The sequence below is a fragment of the Rhodamnia argentea genome, chromosome 6, assembly GCF_020921035.1.
Source record: "Rhodamnia argentea isolate NSW1041297 chromosome 6, ASM2092103v1, whole genome shotgun sequence".
In the NCBI taxonomy this organism is placed as follows: Eukaryota; Viridiplantae; Streptophyta; class Magnoliopsida; order Myrtales; family Myrtaceae; genus Rhodamnia; species Rhodamnia argentea.
In genome coordinates, this window is record NC_063155.1 from 6,874,950 (window position 1) to 6,888,459 (window position 13,510).

A 13,510-nucleotide genomic window follows, 5' to 3' on the forward strand; every position below is an offset into this window, starting at 1 on the left:
GTGGTTTGTTGTATCATTAATGTGCTGATTTTTTGTTGCACGCAATTGTTGTAGTATAGCGATATGTCTCAGTTTGTACAGCTAGTGTAAGCTATAGAGGATATAGATATACATGTCTTGGCAAGCTTCCCATCATTTTTTTTCTGTCAGGGGAGGTTAGGATCTTCAGAGCCATTGGATTTGAGGGAACACTATAGGTTGTGTGCGCAAGCCGGAGTCGTTATTTATTGACGGTCTATTAGACTATGGTTTGCTGTTCCTAAAATTTCTTCACAGTATGTGATTGAGAGCTTGATCTTAAGGCTGTATATTGTCTTTATTTAAAGTTGTTTTCTTATGAAAATCGAACGTGGTGTCCGCAAGCACCCCGTGTGTCCGCGTGCCGTGTGTGTTCTATGTCACTCGAGTTTTCTCTTCCTAGGAACCCACTACTTGTGTTTATGGTTCTACTTAGACATGGCCAAATAGAACTGTGGGCCCAGAACCGGCTTGTTGACCGGCCCGGAACCGGCCCGTTAACCGGGCCCACGCCGGTTCCGATTTCTAAATTGTCGGAACCGGCCCAGCGTCGCCGGTTCCGACCCGTTTAAAAAAAAAAAGGGAGGAGGCCCGGGAAAAAAGAGCCATTGAGCCTAGGAACCAGTGGTTCCCAACCGGAATTGGCAGTTCCACCTTTTTTAGGAATCGGAACCGGCCATGTCTAGTTCTACTACTTTCTCTCTCAATTAACAATAAGTTGAAATTGGTTCAATTAGGTAAGTGTTGATATTGTTTTATTTTCTTTTCCTGGCCCTTCTAAAGAAAACTAAGAATTGAGTCTATCAAACGTACTTTTTTTTTGACGTTCTACTGTATAAATAGAGATATCACCATTTATAACGAAGGTGGATGTTAAAGACGAGATGATAATTTGATCTACATCGAAATTGAATAAAAAATAGATCAGAAAAAACTTCTAAGTGATTAACTGGTGGATGTGTTATCTTCACGATTTGCAGAAGATTCTGCATTATCCCCTTCAAATCGGTTTGGGGGGAGGAACTGAGATCGAGTCTAGCTGGTGAACTAACAAAACTATCTCGAGTCAATGATTTGGTGAAAATATCATCAATTTGCGATGAATATGGAACGTAGCGAGTTACAATAAAATCAAGAGCAACCTTTTCCCGAACAAAATCGATCTCATTGTGCTTTGTCTTGGCATGAAAAATTGGATTAGTTGTGATATGTAATGTTGACATGTTATCCCATAAAAGTAATAAAGGTGCATATGCAAGAGCTCGGTATTCAGCTTCAACCTTGGAGCAGGCCATACTAAGTTGTTTCTTGCACATCATGAGATACAGTTTGAGCCAAGAAAAATACAATAATCAGTGGTAGGACGTCAGATAAATTTCCACCCAACTTACTTTGCATCGGCAAAGCCAAATAAATAGAGAGCCGCAAGACAAAATGTGTTGCTCAACGTGTAAAGTACGACGAACATATCGGAGAACACGTTTTGCGTGTCCTTGTTTCCGAAGAATTGGTATTTGAGACTTGACATTTGTAAGAAATGAAACAAACCCTCCCCACAAAGCAGTGTTAAGAAACAGATTTGTGTAGGGATTAGCACAGATTTGGTACCCCCCCAACAAAGTACAACAATTTCATATTTAGGCCACCCTCCCAAGTTTTCACTTGCCATCATCGACCCGTCCAGACAATTGTAAGACACCTCGAAGTCATTAAAAAAAAAGTTGTGTTTATAATCGACATATGAGTCTCATTTATCAATTCAGCAACGTGCAATGTCGTGGCTGGTCAATAGCTCTGCTCCCAACACTTACTTTGAACTTCTCTTTCCCTTTTTAGAGATCGACAATCGGAATTTTATTTAAAGTTTTACACCTCAAAAATTTACATCTATGTGACTCACGACATTTAAACTCACCATAATTACCTCGGTAATTCTTATAAAAAAAAACATAAAAATATGCATTTTTCTTTTTCACAGAAGCTTCAAATATTGCTCAGCCAAATGCCAGTGCCCAAAAGAAAAAGGGGTCAAAGTTGAAAAGATGTCTTCCATTTATAAAAAATAGTTCGAATCAGGGTCACTTTGCAAATCCGTGTAAACTCTTAAACCAGCTGTTTGGGCATGAAGGCAAGCGGTTCCGCGGTTGATGAAGCATGGAGAGAGAGAGAGAGAGAGATTATTGATGCCCGTTACTTACTAATTACTAATGGAATGAGAGGAGAGTCATGTCATGGCCCGATAAATCTGAGGGTAAGAGGTTAAAGGCCCGTATGGTAACACTCTTTGAAAAGTTTTTCCGCCCTTGGTTTTTATGTGTGGGATGAGTTTTTACCCGCAACACCGTACGCGGGGATTCCAACCAATCAAGGGCATTTTCGTTGACAAGGCATCGACGACCCCACCGGTAATGGGGTGGGAGCGATGGCTGGCGGGGTCGTCAGCACCTCGGGCAAGACTATGGCCCGGATTTGAGAGAGGGTTGTGGCTCTCTCTCGGTTCTGACGAGGGCCGGCGGGCACTCTCGCCTCTAGTTGGCGAGGTCGCCAACACCCTAACGGCCATCGTCGCTTTCCCACTGTTTTCATTTTTTGCTTTTGTTTTTATTTTTAATTTAAAAAAATACAAAGAAAAAAGAGGAAAATACATATAAATTAAATGATGATAATGCCCCTAAACAATGATGAGATGCCCTTTGTTGAGACTAATATGGCCACTTTAGACCTTTATTTGAAATAATGTCCGTTTAAAGTCTTATTTAAGAAAATGATGGCACTTCGGACCCTTATTTGAAATTTCCCAATATATGTGGGCTCACTCATAAATGTTGTTAATTGGATAATTTCGTGATATTTGACGAGCGATTGTGAAAAACTTGTTCTTCACCCCTCATTATTTAAGAATTTTATTTTTGAAAAAAGAAGAAGAAGCAAAACCAAACTCAAATCGAATTGACTTGATGACTCGGGTTATATCATCATATGTCGTTTGGGTCTTCGGTCGGGTTAGGTCAAGCACATATCCATAGCGTTTCGAGTTGGGTATTATGGAAACTTGACCCTAATCGAACCTTTGACACTCACACCTTATTTAACAGATAAAGCCGTGTTAACATCTACCCGATCTAGAGTCTGGCCTAATAGCGTGATGATTTAAAATGCATTTACTATTCATTTCAAATCAAAATTTCAAAATTATTAGAAATATTAATACATTGTGCTTTTAAATGTGTTATTAGACGTTTGGACAAAAAGCACACTAAATTTACTTCTTACATGTATTTAAAATATGAAATTTTCAATGGTTTACGAAAATACATTAGCTAGAATAAATGCAACAATTAAAAAAAAAAGACAAAATGAGTTTATCAACTTTGAAAATTAGTACGGTACTTGTCAAGAGCACAAGAATTGCTTGACCGATTTTGATCGTAGGCAGATATTTTTTGCTCAAGTATGTAACATTTTATTCTTAAAACAAGCGAAAGATGTCGTGCATTACACATTTTTAAATATTAATTTCATCGTAATTAACATTAAGCAACGCCCGTCGCGGCATGAAAAATCTGGGCAGATACATTGTATGCTCCGGGCCACAACATCGTTACTCGCGCCTCCGTCGCGACTCCAGCGGCGACAGCCTCGTACGGTGGTGCGCCGACTCCCCCGAGTTCGAAGTGTCGCGGTTCCGGTGGACACGACGACGAGCCTTTCAAGTTTCAACGACTGTCTGCCTCGTAAACCCACGAAACGCAGAAACAGTCTCTCTCTCTCTCTCTCTCTCTCTCTCTCTTGCTCGCCCGCGATTGACAACGCTCGGTGGCTTCTTCTTCTCCGGCGATCTCGGCATGTAAGGCTCTTAACTTCGATCGTCTGTCGACGCTTTCGATTCCCTCTGCTTTCTGTCCTGTTAGGGTTTTCGAGTTGTCGTCGGAGTCGTCGTCCTCGTTCATTCCGTTCCGTGGTCATTTGATCCTCCTCTGCCTCTCTCTCTCTCTCTCTCTCTCTCTCTTTTGGAATTTCCCTCGGTCGAGTTTGCTTTGTGCTCTGTGTGGACGTCGTTATCCAGCAGCAGATAGTTTCGGCGGCACTTTTTATTTTTATTTTTTTTGGTTCTTTTGACTTTATCCATCGTTTCCCGCGCGCGAGATCAGAGTCTCTCAGTCTCTCTCTCTCTCTCTATTGGATAACATTTGCTCCTAATTCACTTTCGATTTGGAGTCTTTTTCATCGTTATGTTTTCGCGTTATGCGAATTTCGCCTCCATTTCTGTGCGGGGATGTATCGGCGGCGTTTCGTGGGTTATCGACCGAATAGCGTTGCTTTTCTGTATGGCAGATGCGGTTTCTGATATGGCTTTTTAGGGCTTTTGATCGGGATCTCGTACATGGTTTTGTTTTTGTTTTGTAAGTTCATTTTATGATGAAATGGCGGGTTCCCTCTTCTCAGTTTCGCAACCCGCGCTTATCCACACCTTGATATAAGCGAATGTGGCGAAGTTGGAGATTACCTGATGCAAATGTCAATCGCCAATATACTGGCGATTGGTGAACAGCCTTGTTCTGCATTCGCATTCCTCACAGTTTATTTTTCATACACTCTGCTGACCTCAAATTAGGCAGAAGTTCTCTTCCCCTCTCAAAGTTTTAATTTCTGCATTTTTTTCAAAATACTCTGTCACAGTTTCTCCATTAAGCACGCTTGGATTCTGATGTTCACATAGTTAACCTTGTAGTCTTATTAATTGAATAATGCATGCTAGAGGGTTTCGTGTTAATTTGTTCAGTGCCACTTGTTGGATTTATTTTTATGGAAGTTGCTGGGATTCGTTTCAGGATGCATTAAAGGAATGGCAGTGGCTGAAGATGTCCATCTAAACAACGGCTCTAAAATGGTTTCTCAGGCAACTCCAGAAAGTCGTCTGACAGGTGGAGAAGCTGATAACAGTCTGCACAATCAAAGTAACGATCTCCTCTGTCAGGAATTGTCGGAAAGGCATGTGATATTGGAGTTTGATGGCACCAGATCTAAGTCTTATTTCAGTGATCATCAGAGGGGAGAAAATAGTGCACTAAGCGTGAGAGCTGCAGAAGATGATTTCAATTCTGATGTGGTAAGTGAATTCCGTATGTTGCCTTAATTTCGAAACGTGCGTGCTTTTGACAATGTTTTATATCTGGTGGCGTCTTGCATATGTGGTCCTTTACTACAGGAGGCTGGAAAAAAGCAGAAAGAAATGACTTTAGAAGAAATGTACAAGAATGATGGCGCTTTAGATGACGACGACGAGGATGACAGTGATTGGGAACCCTTGAAAAAGCAAGTGGAAATGGTGAGGTGGTTTTGTACCAACTGCACGATGGTCAACCTCGAAGATGTCTCTCACTGCGATGTATGTATATTCTTCAGGCTTAAATTGTGACTTGATGCTCATGAGAGAGACCCACAAACTCAAATAATTTCTTGATTTTTCTTCTATCCAGATATGTGGGGAGCATAGAGATTCCGGTATCTTGAGACATGGCTTCTATGCATCTCCATTCACGCAAGATTCGGGTGCTCCTAGCGTTGAAGCAGAAGTACAGGAATTACGTGAAGGTGGTTATATATTCTAGTCAAAAACAGTATTTACCTTATGGCCGAAAATTTGTTTATTCGCTTTTTGACACCAAATTTTCTTCTCTTTTATGTAAAGGTCGAATGCTGATTGTTTTCTACCTTTTGGTAAATGAATATGTATTGCTGGGGATTGTTAAAAAGGTGATGACGTTGTAGCCATCAGTTCATGAAAATTTCATTTGCTTATGATGGATAGGCGTTAAGTGTGCGTGCATATGGGAGAATGAAGTAATTTGTGGGGAGCCTTCTTGGATGGCAGTACTAAAAATCTAGGGATTAACTCAATAGATATTGTCATGTTAACTCCATGAGATGTAGGATGCAAAGTGCAATATCCCCTATTACTAGATGCACATTGTTTGTAGATTAATTGGGAGATGTTTTTAAAACCTCCTCTGGAAGATTTATCCTGCATGGTGTTACAGAGCCTCGTCTTGTTTTGCTGGTATGTTGTGTGATGATAGACCTTACTTTCTTATATTCATGTTTGGCATAATTATTTTCTCTTTGCATATGTAGATCATGCAAGAAGTTCTGGCCCAAGCAGTTCAACTGTTGTGGGTTTTGATGAGAGAATGTTGCTACACTCAGAGGTATTGAGCTATTTCTTTTACAGACATCAATACAGCTGTGGGAGATTGCCTACTGATGTCTCCTCTTGAAGATTGTTTAATGCTTTTGTTTGTGTCTGAGTGTGTATATATGCCCTGAAGTATTTGTGATTTTTTTTTTTTTTTTTTTTGGGGGGGGGGGTGTTTAAGCAAGTCTACTATTCATATTTTAATGTGGCAACAAGATCTTGAAACACTAGGAGTAGCTCCTTGTAATTAAATTTATCTGCAACTACGTTGGGCTTGTGTTTCTCAATGTTATGACAGCTGCACTGACTTTGTCCTGATAAAGACGTGATTGTGATTTCTGATGCTATAAGTTTTTTAAGGTTTGACCTCTTTTTCTTCGATCTCTTGATGATCATCAGTTCTTTCCCTATTCATTGCTATGCTAGAGTAGGTTGAGATGAAGTCACATCCTCACCCTGAAAGGCCAGACCGTCTTCGAGCTATTGCTGCTAGCCTTGCTACTGCTGGTACTTCTTTTCCTCTTCGGGTGAATAACTAAATAAGTTGGTTCCTTTAACTAATATGAGGTTGTTTATTCATGTAATCCTTGATGTTTGTCTTCTCTAATTGTGCCTTTGTCTCTGTTCTTTTGCTGTGGTTTCATTGGCACATGCACATCTTGCACGCAGGTTTATCATTTTCTGCAGGTAGCTGAGTATTTTGTGATTTTAAATTCTCAGGCATATTTCCTGGAAGATGCCATTCGCTTCCCGTGAGAGAAATTACAAAAAAAGAGCTGCAGATGGTACGCAAGACAATTCTGGAGTTGTCTCGTGTCATGCTTCTTTTGTCATTCATGTTTGGTGCATGCACATAGGCAGCAGAGATTTTTTAAAATGAGTAATGTGCATTATGATTTTGTTACAGTTTGTTATTTTCTCATGATAGAGTAACAAAGACCATGTTTTTGATATTTCAAACATTCAGGTCCATTCTTCAGAGCATATTGATACTGTCGAACTGACAAGCAACATGTTTTCTAGGTAAGTCTCTCTCTCTCTCTCTCTCTCTCTCTCTCTCTCTCTCTCTCAGAGTTAATATCTTAAATTTTTTTGTTAGCGGAAGGCATTTCACTAGGGAGACTCGTGTCATTATTCATTTCACATGACAAGGATTGTATTTGAAGTGATATCTAATTTTATTTGAGTTATATGTATTTGTTTGGCAGGAGAAATATTCATGTGGCAGGAGGAAAAATCAAAAGTTTTGTAGGATGGCTTTTTTTGTTCATGCAACTAATTGCTTTAGAAGTTTTTATCCCCTCTTCACTGTTTGAAATTTTTGAAGTAGACATGTTTGTGTAGTTTTCATATTGGAGAGAGGAATTATTATTGTTCCGGGAGTCTGAATTAGCCAGAGAACAAGTGGGAAAGCTTCATCATCCTCTGCCTCTAATATTCTTGATGTTGAACATCTTTTGACTTAGTTGGTGGAACTTGTAATACTTGGTTGTTTATGATTGGCAGCTACTTTACTCCTGACACATATGCCAATGAACATTCAGCGCGTGCTGCTAGGATTGCAGCTGGTTTGTGTGCTGATCTCACCTCAACAATTATTTCTGGACGTTCGAAGAATGGTTTTGCTCTGGTATGTTTAATATTGATTTGTCGGCCACTGTCCAATCTATTACTGTGAGAATTTTACTCATTTTCTCTTTTCAAATGCTCGTCATGTACGAGCCATTTAGGTCCGTCCTCCTGGTCACCATGCTGGTATCAAACATGCCATGGGGTTCTGCCTCCACAATAATGCAGCAATTGCTGCACTAGCAGCACAAGGTGCCGGGGCAAAGAAAGTGCTTATAGTTGACTGGGTAATGCATCATATGTCTTTGTACTTGATTTGCTGCCGTCCCATCAGAGGATGTGCAAAAGTTTGGTTCTTGATGGGCATATATGAGAAGCTTCTTTCAAATGTTTCAGGATGTTCACCATGGAAATGGCACACAAGAGATTTTTGATGGAAATAAATCGGTGAGCTTTACATAAGCAAATCCATTTTTCTCATGTCAATTATCTCCTTTTTGATGTGTTTTTCCAGTAATTTTGCTGGAGGAAGTGATATGGGGTTGGCTGTCACTTCTGTAATCTGCATGGATTTTCAGCCACTTTCAGTTTTGAACATATTATGTTTTCTAACTTCAACAATGAGTTTATGGAAGTCAGCCGGAGTTTTCATATGTTCCCAAATTTGGCAAAGATTGTCATTTATTGCTGGATATCTTCTAGGGATGCTCAGAGTGATGATATGTGAATCAACATATTTATACTGTTACGGAGTTGAAAATGATTAGGTGCTGATGATTTGGGCCGATCAATAGGTCTTATACATATCCCTACATCGACATGAAGGAGGAAACTTTTATCCCGGTACAGGTGCCGCCTATGAGGTACCTGATTGCTTTACGTCTATCAATTTTTTACATCACTTTCTTAACACATTGTTTTTATTTTTATATTTTTATGAATTGATTCTGTTGCCTCAGGCTGGCATTGTAAACAATGTCATGTTGTAAAATTACTAATAGTTCAAATACTATGCTTTTTTTTTCCCTGACAAATGGTCATGATAGTGAATTTTGTTCCATTAGGTTGGCACCATGGGCGCTGAAGGATACTGTGTGAATATTCCATGGAGCCGTCGAGGAGTTGGTGATAATGATTATGTTTTTGCATTTCATCATATAGTGCTTCCTATAGGTAACCGTCAGCTTATGGTGAATTTTTGGCCTTTTGACACGTGAATAGCACAGTTATGTACCTTTTCTGCTAGTATTGGAAAAGGCAGTCGGTGTTGAGCTTTTTTTACGTTCGTGATGGTTTTGCTGAAGTAGTGCTCTTGGATTATTCATGTTCATATGGATTAGTATGTAACAATACCTTTCAACTAAATTGTTAGTTTTTTGCTTAATTTATCTACAATAAGAATTAACTATTTTGCAGATTAGGTGATCAAATGATTAGAGAAACAACTTAACCAGCAATCCTCTCATATGGTAAAGTTAGAGGCATGTCAAAAATAAATTAAATGCGATTCTTATTCCTATGCAAGAAAGAGGATTGTCAAAATCAAATTACCTGGAATTGACAAGAGACGTGCAACTTTTTATTTCCTATTGAGGAGAAGTGTGTGAGACAATTATAATTGAATACGTAAAAAGCCACTCCAGCGAAGCAAATTCCAGTTTTCATAATGCAAAAACAGAATGTGAAGTAGAGATAACTTAAGAGACTGGAAAGGTAACTAATTATGTTGTATAGTTAGTAAATAGTAGGGAAGACATTGGAGTGACTCTTTGGCTTTTTTTTAACCAAAAAATTTTCAAATATTTAGCAAAATACCATTCTACTTGGTCGACTTACCCTAACCTGATTAAGCCAGGCCACATTATCACCTATTCATTTAAATTAAAAGGAACTTATTAAAGATACATATGAATAGAATGGTTTACTCTAATAGATTGTTAATTAAGGGAGCTTTTTGACATGTAGCGAAACACTTGGGTCCTTTAGTTTTTCATGGACATGACAAAATTTCTAATCGCAGTGGCATCAAATATTACTTAAAATAATGGTGGAATGCTGACTCTCGTTCTTATAATAGTTGAGTGGTGGCAGTAAATATAATTAAATACAGGTTGAATGCTGATTCTCATTCTTAAAATAGTTGAGAGGTCCTCTAGGCAAATCCGCTAGTACTTCCTTTGCTCGCTAGAGTTGCTCTCTAGAGACATGCGGTACAGCTTTTCCCAATCAAATAGTCAGACACAACCAAATCAAAATATTAGTTGATGACTTTCTTTCTTGTGCGTCTGCCACTGAATGGAGTGGAAAATGGTGTTATTTATCAGTAATGTGTAATGCAAGCTAAGAATGTTTCATTTGAATGGTTGATATAATTTATTGTAGCTTAATTGCTTATGTTGGATACATATCGGTATATTTTCTATTTAGGTGTGGTGGTTAGTATTCATGACTAAGATGATCATGTGTTGTTTCGGAAGTTTGTTAGTTTTCATGAAGGAAAAGGATCAGCATACAGGAATGTTTTTCTACTATTTTGTGTATTGTCTTGGTACAAAAGAGGAGAGGGAGCCAGTTTAACTCTTTGAGATGCGCTTGCACTTAGGGTGGTAGAGGCTGAAGGTTTTGTCCCCAAGGAATCTTGATGCACTTAATGCACTGTGATAGACTTTATGATCTTGTGTGCAATAATATTGCTACCTCGGTCTTCGGTAAAATTTTCGTTCTCTTTTTTAGCCCATAACCACTTTTGTTGGTGTATATGCGTTTGTTAAGATTTATTTCACCCTTAATTACCAATCGAGTGACTGACGGTTTTAAATTTAATTTGTATGGAGTAGATGAGATTTGATTGCGTTTTAACATGCATCCCTACTTGCATATCCTAAGGAAGATTCTGGAGTATTAATTATACAACATTGCAAAAGCTGGTAACTGACGGTTTAAAATTTAATTTTTATGGAGTAGATGAGATTCGATTGCGTTTTAACATGCGTCCGTACTTGCATATCCTAAGTAAGACTATGGAGTATTAATTATACAACATTTCGAAAGCATTTATCTTGAGAATCCTCTGACCCATATAATGTATAGTTAATTCGAGGGTAGGTGTGTATGCTGTGTTAGTGACCGTTCACTTGTAAATGCTGAAAAATGACTGGTTTGAGTAGACTTATTATTTCGAAGAATTTTATTACTTTAATGGAGTGTCTTCTTTTAGAATTCTTATTGAATAAGCCATGTGAAGGGAAGGAACAGATTACATGAATCCTTTTAAAGGCTGTATCCTTTCTTGTCCACTGATTGTTTGATTCCTGCTTCTTGCGAAGCCTAATCTTATGGTTTAACTTCTCATACAGCACTTAGTTTAAGATCTTGTTAGCAGTCAAATTTTTGGCTTGAATTGTAACATGTTCTCCACTCATTGCAGCTTCTGCATTTGCTCCCGATTTCACCATCATATCAGCTGGATTTGATGCTGCAAGGGGTGATCCCCTAGGGTGCTGTGATGTAAGTAAATATTTTGCTTGCTGGTTAGATTTTAGTTAACACTCTAAAATAGGTAAAGAAGCTACATGACTGCTCATACTAGCAGTATGGAAATATTTTATTGGTTAATGCATCTTTCAAAATGTTATGGCTTTTAAGAGAATATTTTATTGGTTAACGCACCTTCCAGATCTCTTCAATTCTACGGATGATCACATTTTAGAAGTTAAGCTCGTCTTGTAGAGGGCTTTGATCCTTTTGCTTTGTCTCCCACTTTTATGACGTGGAAGGATAAAATTTCTTGCTGTTTAGTATTCACATCACAGGAATCAATGTTGTAGGTTACTCCAGCTGGCTATGCACAGATGACACACATGATGAGTGCACTTTCTGGTGGGAAGTTGCTTGTCATTCTAGAGGGAGGGTATGCGTTCTATTTTGTTCCTTAAATATAATCTCTCCAGTTTGTATGGTTGATGTTCTGGTTCAGTGATAAAAGTTTTAATTCATAATGATTTGCAGTTACAACCTTCGTTCGATCTCCTCTTCTGCTGTGGCGGTAATTAAGGTGAATGTGTTCTTCATCAGCCCAATGTGTACTTGCATTTATGAAGTTGTGCTTGGTGTTTTACTTCAATGTCTGGTATCGTAAGATGTTAATCAGTTGATATTCTTGCATAATCAAGCTCATGGTTGCGTTACTCTTGTATATGATCTCCCCCTCTAGCAGCAGGGAGCTTATGATTACTGTAAACATATGCTGTCGTGTCCTTTTGGTGTGAGTCTATATTAATCTGAGTCGTCTCTTTGTGAAAAAAGGTGCTACTGGGTGAATATCCTATATCTGAATTTGCGAATGTGGTGCCCTCAAAAGCTGGCTTGCATACTGTTTTAGAAGTCCTGAAGATTCAAATGAGCTACTGGCCTACTCTCGAATCCATTCTTTTGGAATTGCAGTCACAATGGGGAATGTTTCTTGTTGAGAACAGAAGTAATGAGCATCTCTCTCTCTCTCTCTCCCACACACACACACAGAGCTCATGCTTGCTTTGAGTTGTATTTCACAACCTGATAGCTTCTTGGTGATATGGTTGTTATTCCTAGAAAAAAATTAGATGATAGAGTGGGAATTTCGATCCTCAAATGATAGGTAACAGATCAAATCAACTTTCAATTTTTACGTTCTGTAGAAGTAAGTGAGATTATGCTTTGGACTTGTGGCAGTCTGCCAATCTGCACAAGCAGTAAGAATCCCAACAGGAACTATCAAACTTTTTTCTTGTGTAAAATTTGAACATTTTAGAAGTGAAGGCTTTTGGATGGCTGTGCTGTTGTCAATTTAAATGATTCTTTCTCAGTGGAGATCATATTGGAAGCCCTAAACTGCTTTGGACACTTCCATTGTATTAACTGCAGGAAAACAGATCAGAAAGAGACGACGGGTTTTGGCGCCAGTGTGGTGGAAATGGGGTCGGAAAAGTGTGTGGTATCATCTCCTAAACGGTCATCTTCATGTGAAAACGAAGCGGTGAATGTCTAGGCTCTGGTCTGTGTACTCTTTCTTTGTGCGACTTTGTATACCATCAGCTGGCAGTCCTCTTTTCCATGTGGAAGACTCATGGTGATTTTGACAACCATTTTCACATTGTAAATCTAGGTTAAACATTTTTAGAGTAGAGCGCTCTCTGATCTAGCATTTAAGAGAGGAATGGTCAGCGGCCTTCATTTTATGTTCAGATCCTCAAATGTTGATAATTGCAACTTTTTAGGGAACTTGCTTTTGCATTGAGGTCAGATTGGATCGAGAAGCATGCCGATTTTGTTGGGGCAGTCAGATGCATGTGATTGGATCAGGATGGTATATTTTGTGTGATTAGTATATCAGGTCAGAAACAGTGCTCTTGAGCTTTGTGGGCATTGTCTTCCCTGCTTCAGAGGGTAACTCCTCAAGGTCAGGGAAAATTTTAATGGCTCCGCTTCTTTGGTTCACTATTCTCTTTTCCACCCCATGTTAGAAACTGTCCTGGTTGAGAGGATGAGCTTGCTGCCGAGTGGAATTGGTCTTTTCATGAGCTGCATGTGGATGGTATGCTGGTTTTAGGTTTCTAGTGCTCTTCCAATCTCATTTGCTAATAGTGTATAGGTAAATAAGGAAGCACCGACACTCTTCGGGAGACTTTGTGTCGTGCCGTGTTGTATCTGACACTCTTCGACACTCCGACACTCTCGGACAGTATATGG

The 13,510-nt window shown here is 39.1% G+C and overlaps 1 protein-coding gene and 1 long non-coding RNA gene across 5 annotated transcripts; one reads left to right on the top strand and one right to left on the bottom strand.

Moving 5' to 3' along the window:
- Positions 1 to 29: 29 nt before the first annotated feature.
- Positions 30 to 9,721, bottom strand: LOC125315373. Its single transcript, XR_007198607.1, has 3 exons — positions 9,709 to 9,721; positions 6,058 to 6,062; positions 30 to 163 (listed from the first exon to the last, which is right to left on the bottom strand). It is a non-coding gene; the product is annotated as an uncharacterized LOC125315373 (long non-coding RNA).
- Positions 3,589 to 13,257, top strand: LOC115744360 (histone deacetylase 15). Of its 4 annotated transcripts, XM_030679482.2 has the most exons (20): positions 3,849 to 3,865; positions 4,293 to 4,312; positions 4,571 to 4,633; positions 4,851 to 5,128; positions 5,228 to 5,407; positions 5,499 to 5,613; positions 6,154 to 6,227; positions 6,646 to 6,721; positions 6,935 to 6,999; positions 7,182 to 7,237; positions 7,721 to 7,844; positions 7,945 to 8,070; positions 8,180 to 8,230; positions 8,578 to 8,646; positions 8,848 to 8,956; positions 11,211 to 11,290; positions 11,611 to 11,693; positions 11,792 to 11,837; positions 12,089 to 12,260; positions 12,686 to 13,257. In XM_030679482.2, coding segments are annotated over exons 1-20 (1,905 nt in total). In that variant the 5' UTR covers positions 3,849 to 3,863; the 3' UTR covers positions 12,802 to 13,257. The 4 variants fall into 4 exon arrangements, with proteins under 4 accessions (XP_048135928.1, XP_048135929.1, XP_030535357.1 ...); XM_048279971.1 differs by lacking the exons at positions 4,293 to 4,312; positions 4,571 to 4,633 and adding an exon at positions 3,589 to 3,778 and having other exon boundaries at positions 3,817 to 3,865; XM_048279972.1 differs by lacking the exons at positions 4,293 to 4,312; positions 4,571 to 4,633 and having other exon boundaries at positions 3,589 to 3,865.
- Positions 13,258 to 13,510: the final 253 nt, after the last annotated feature.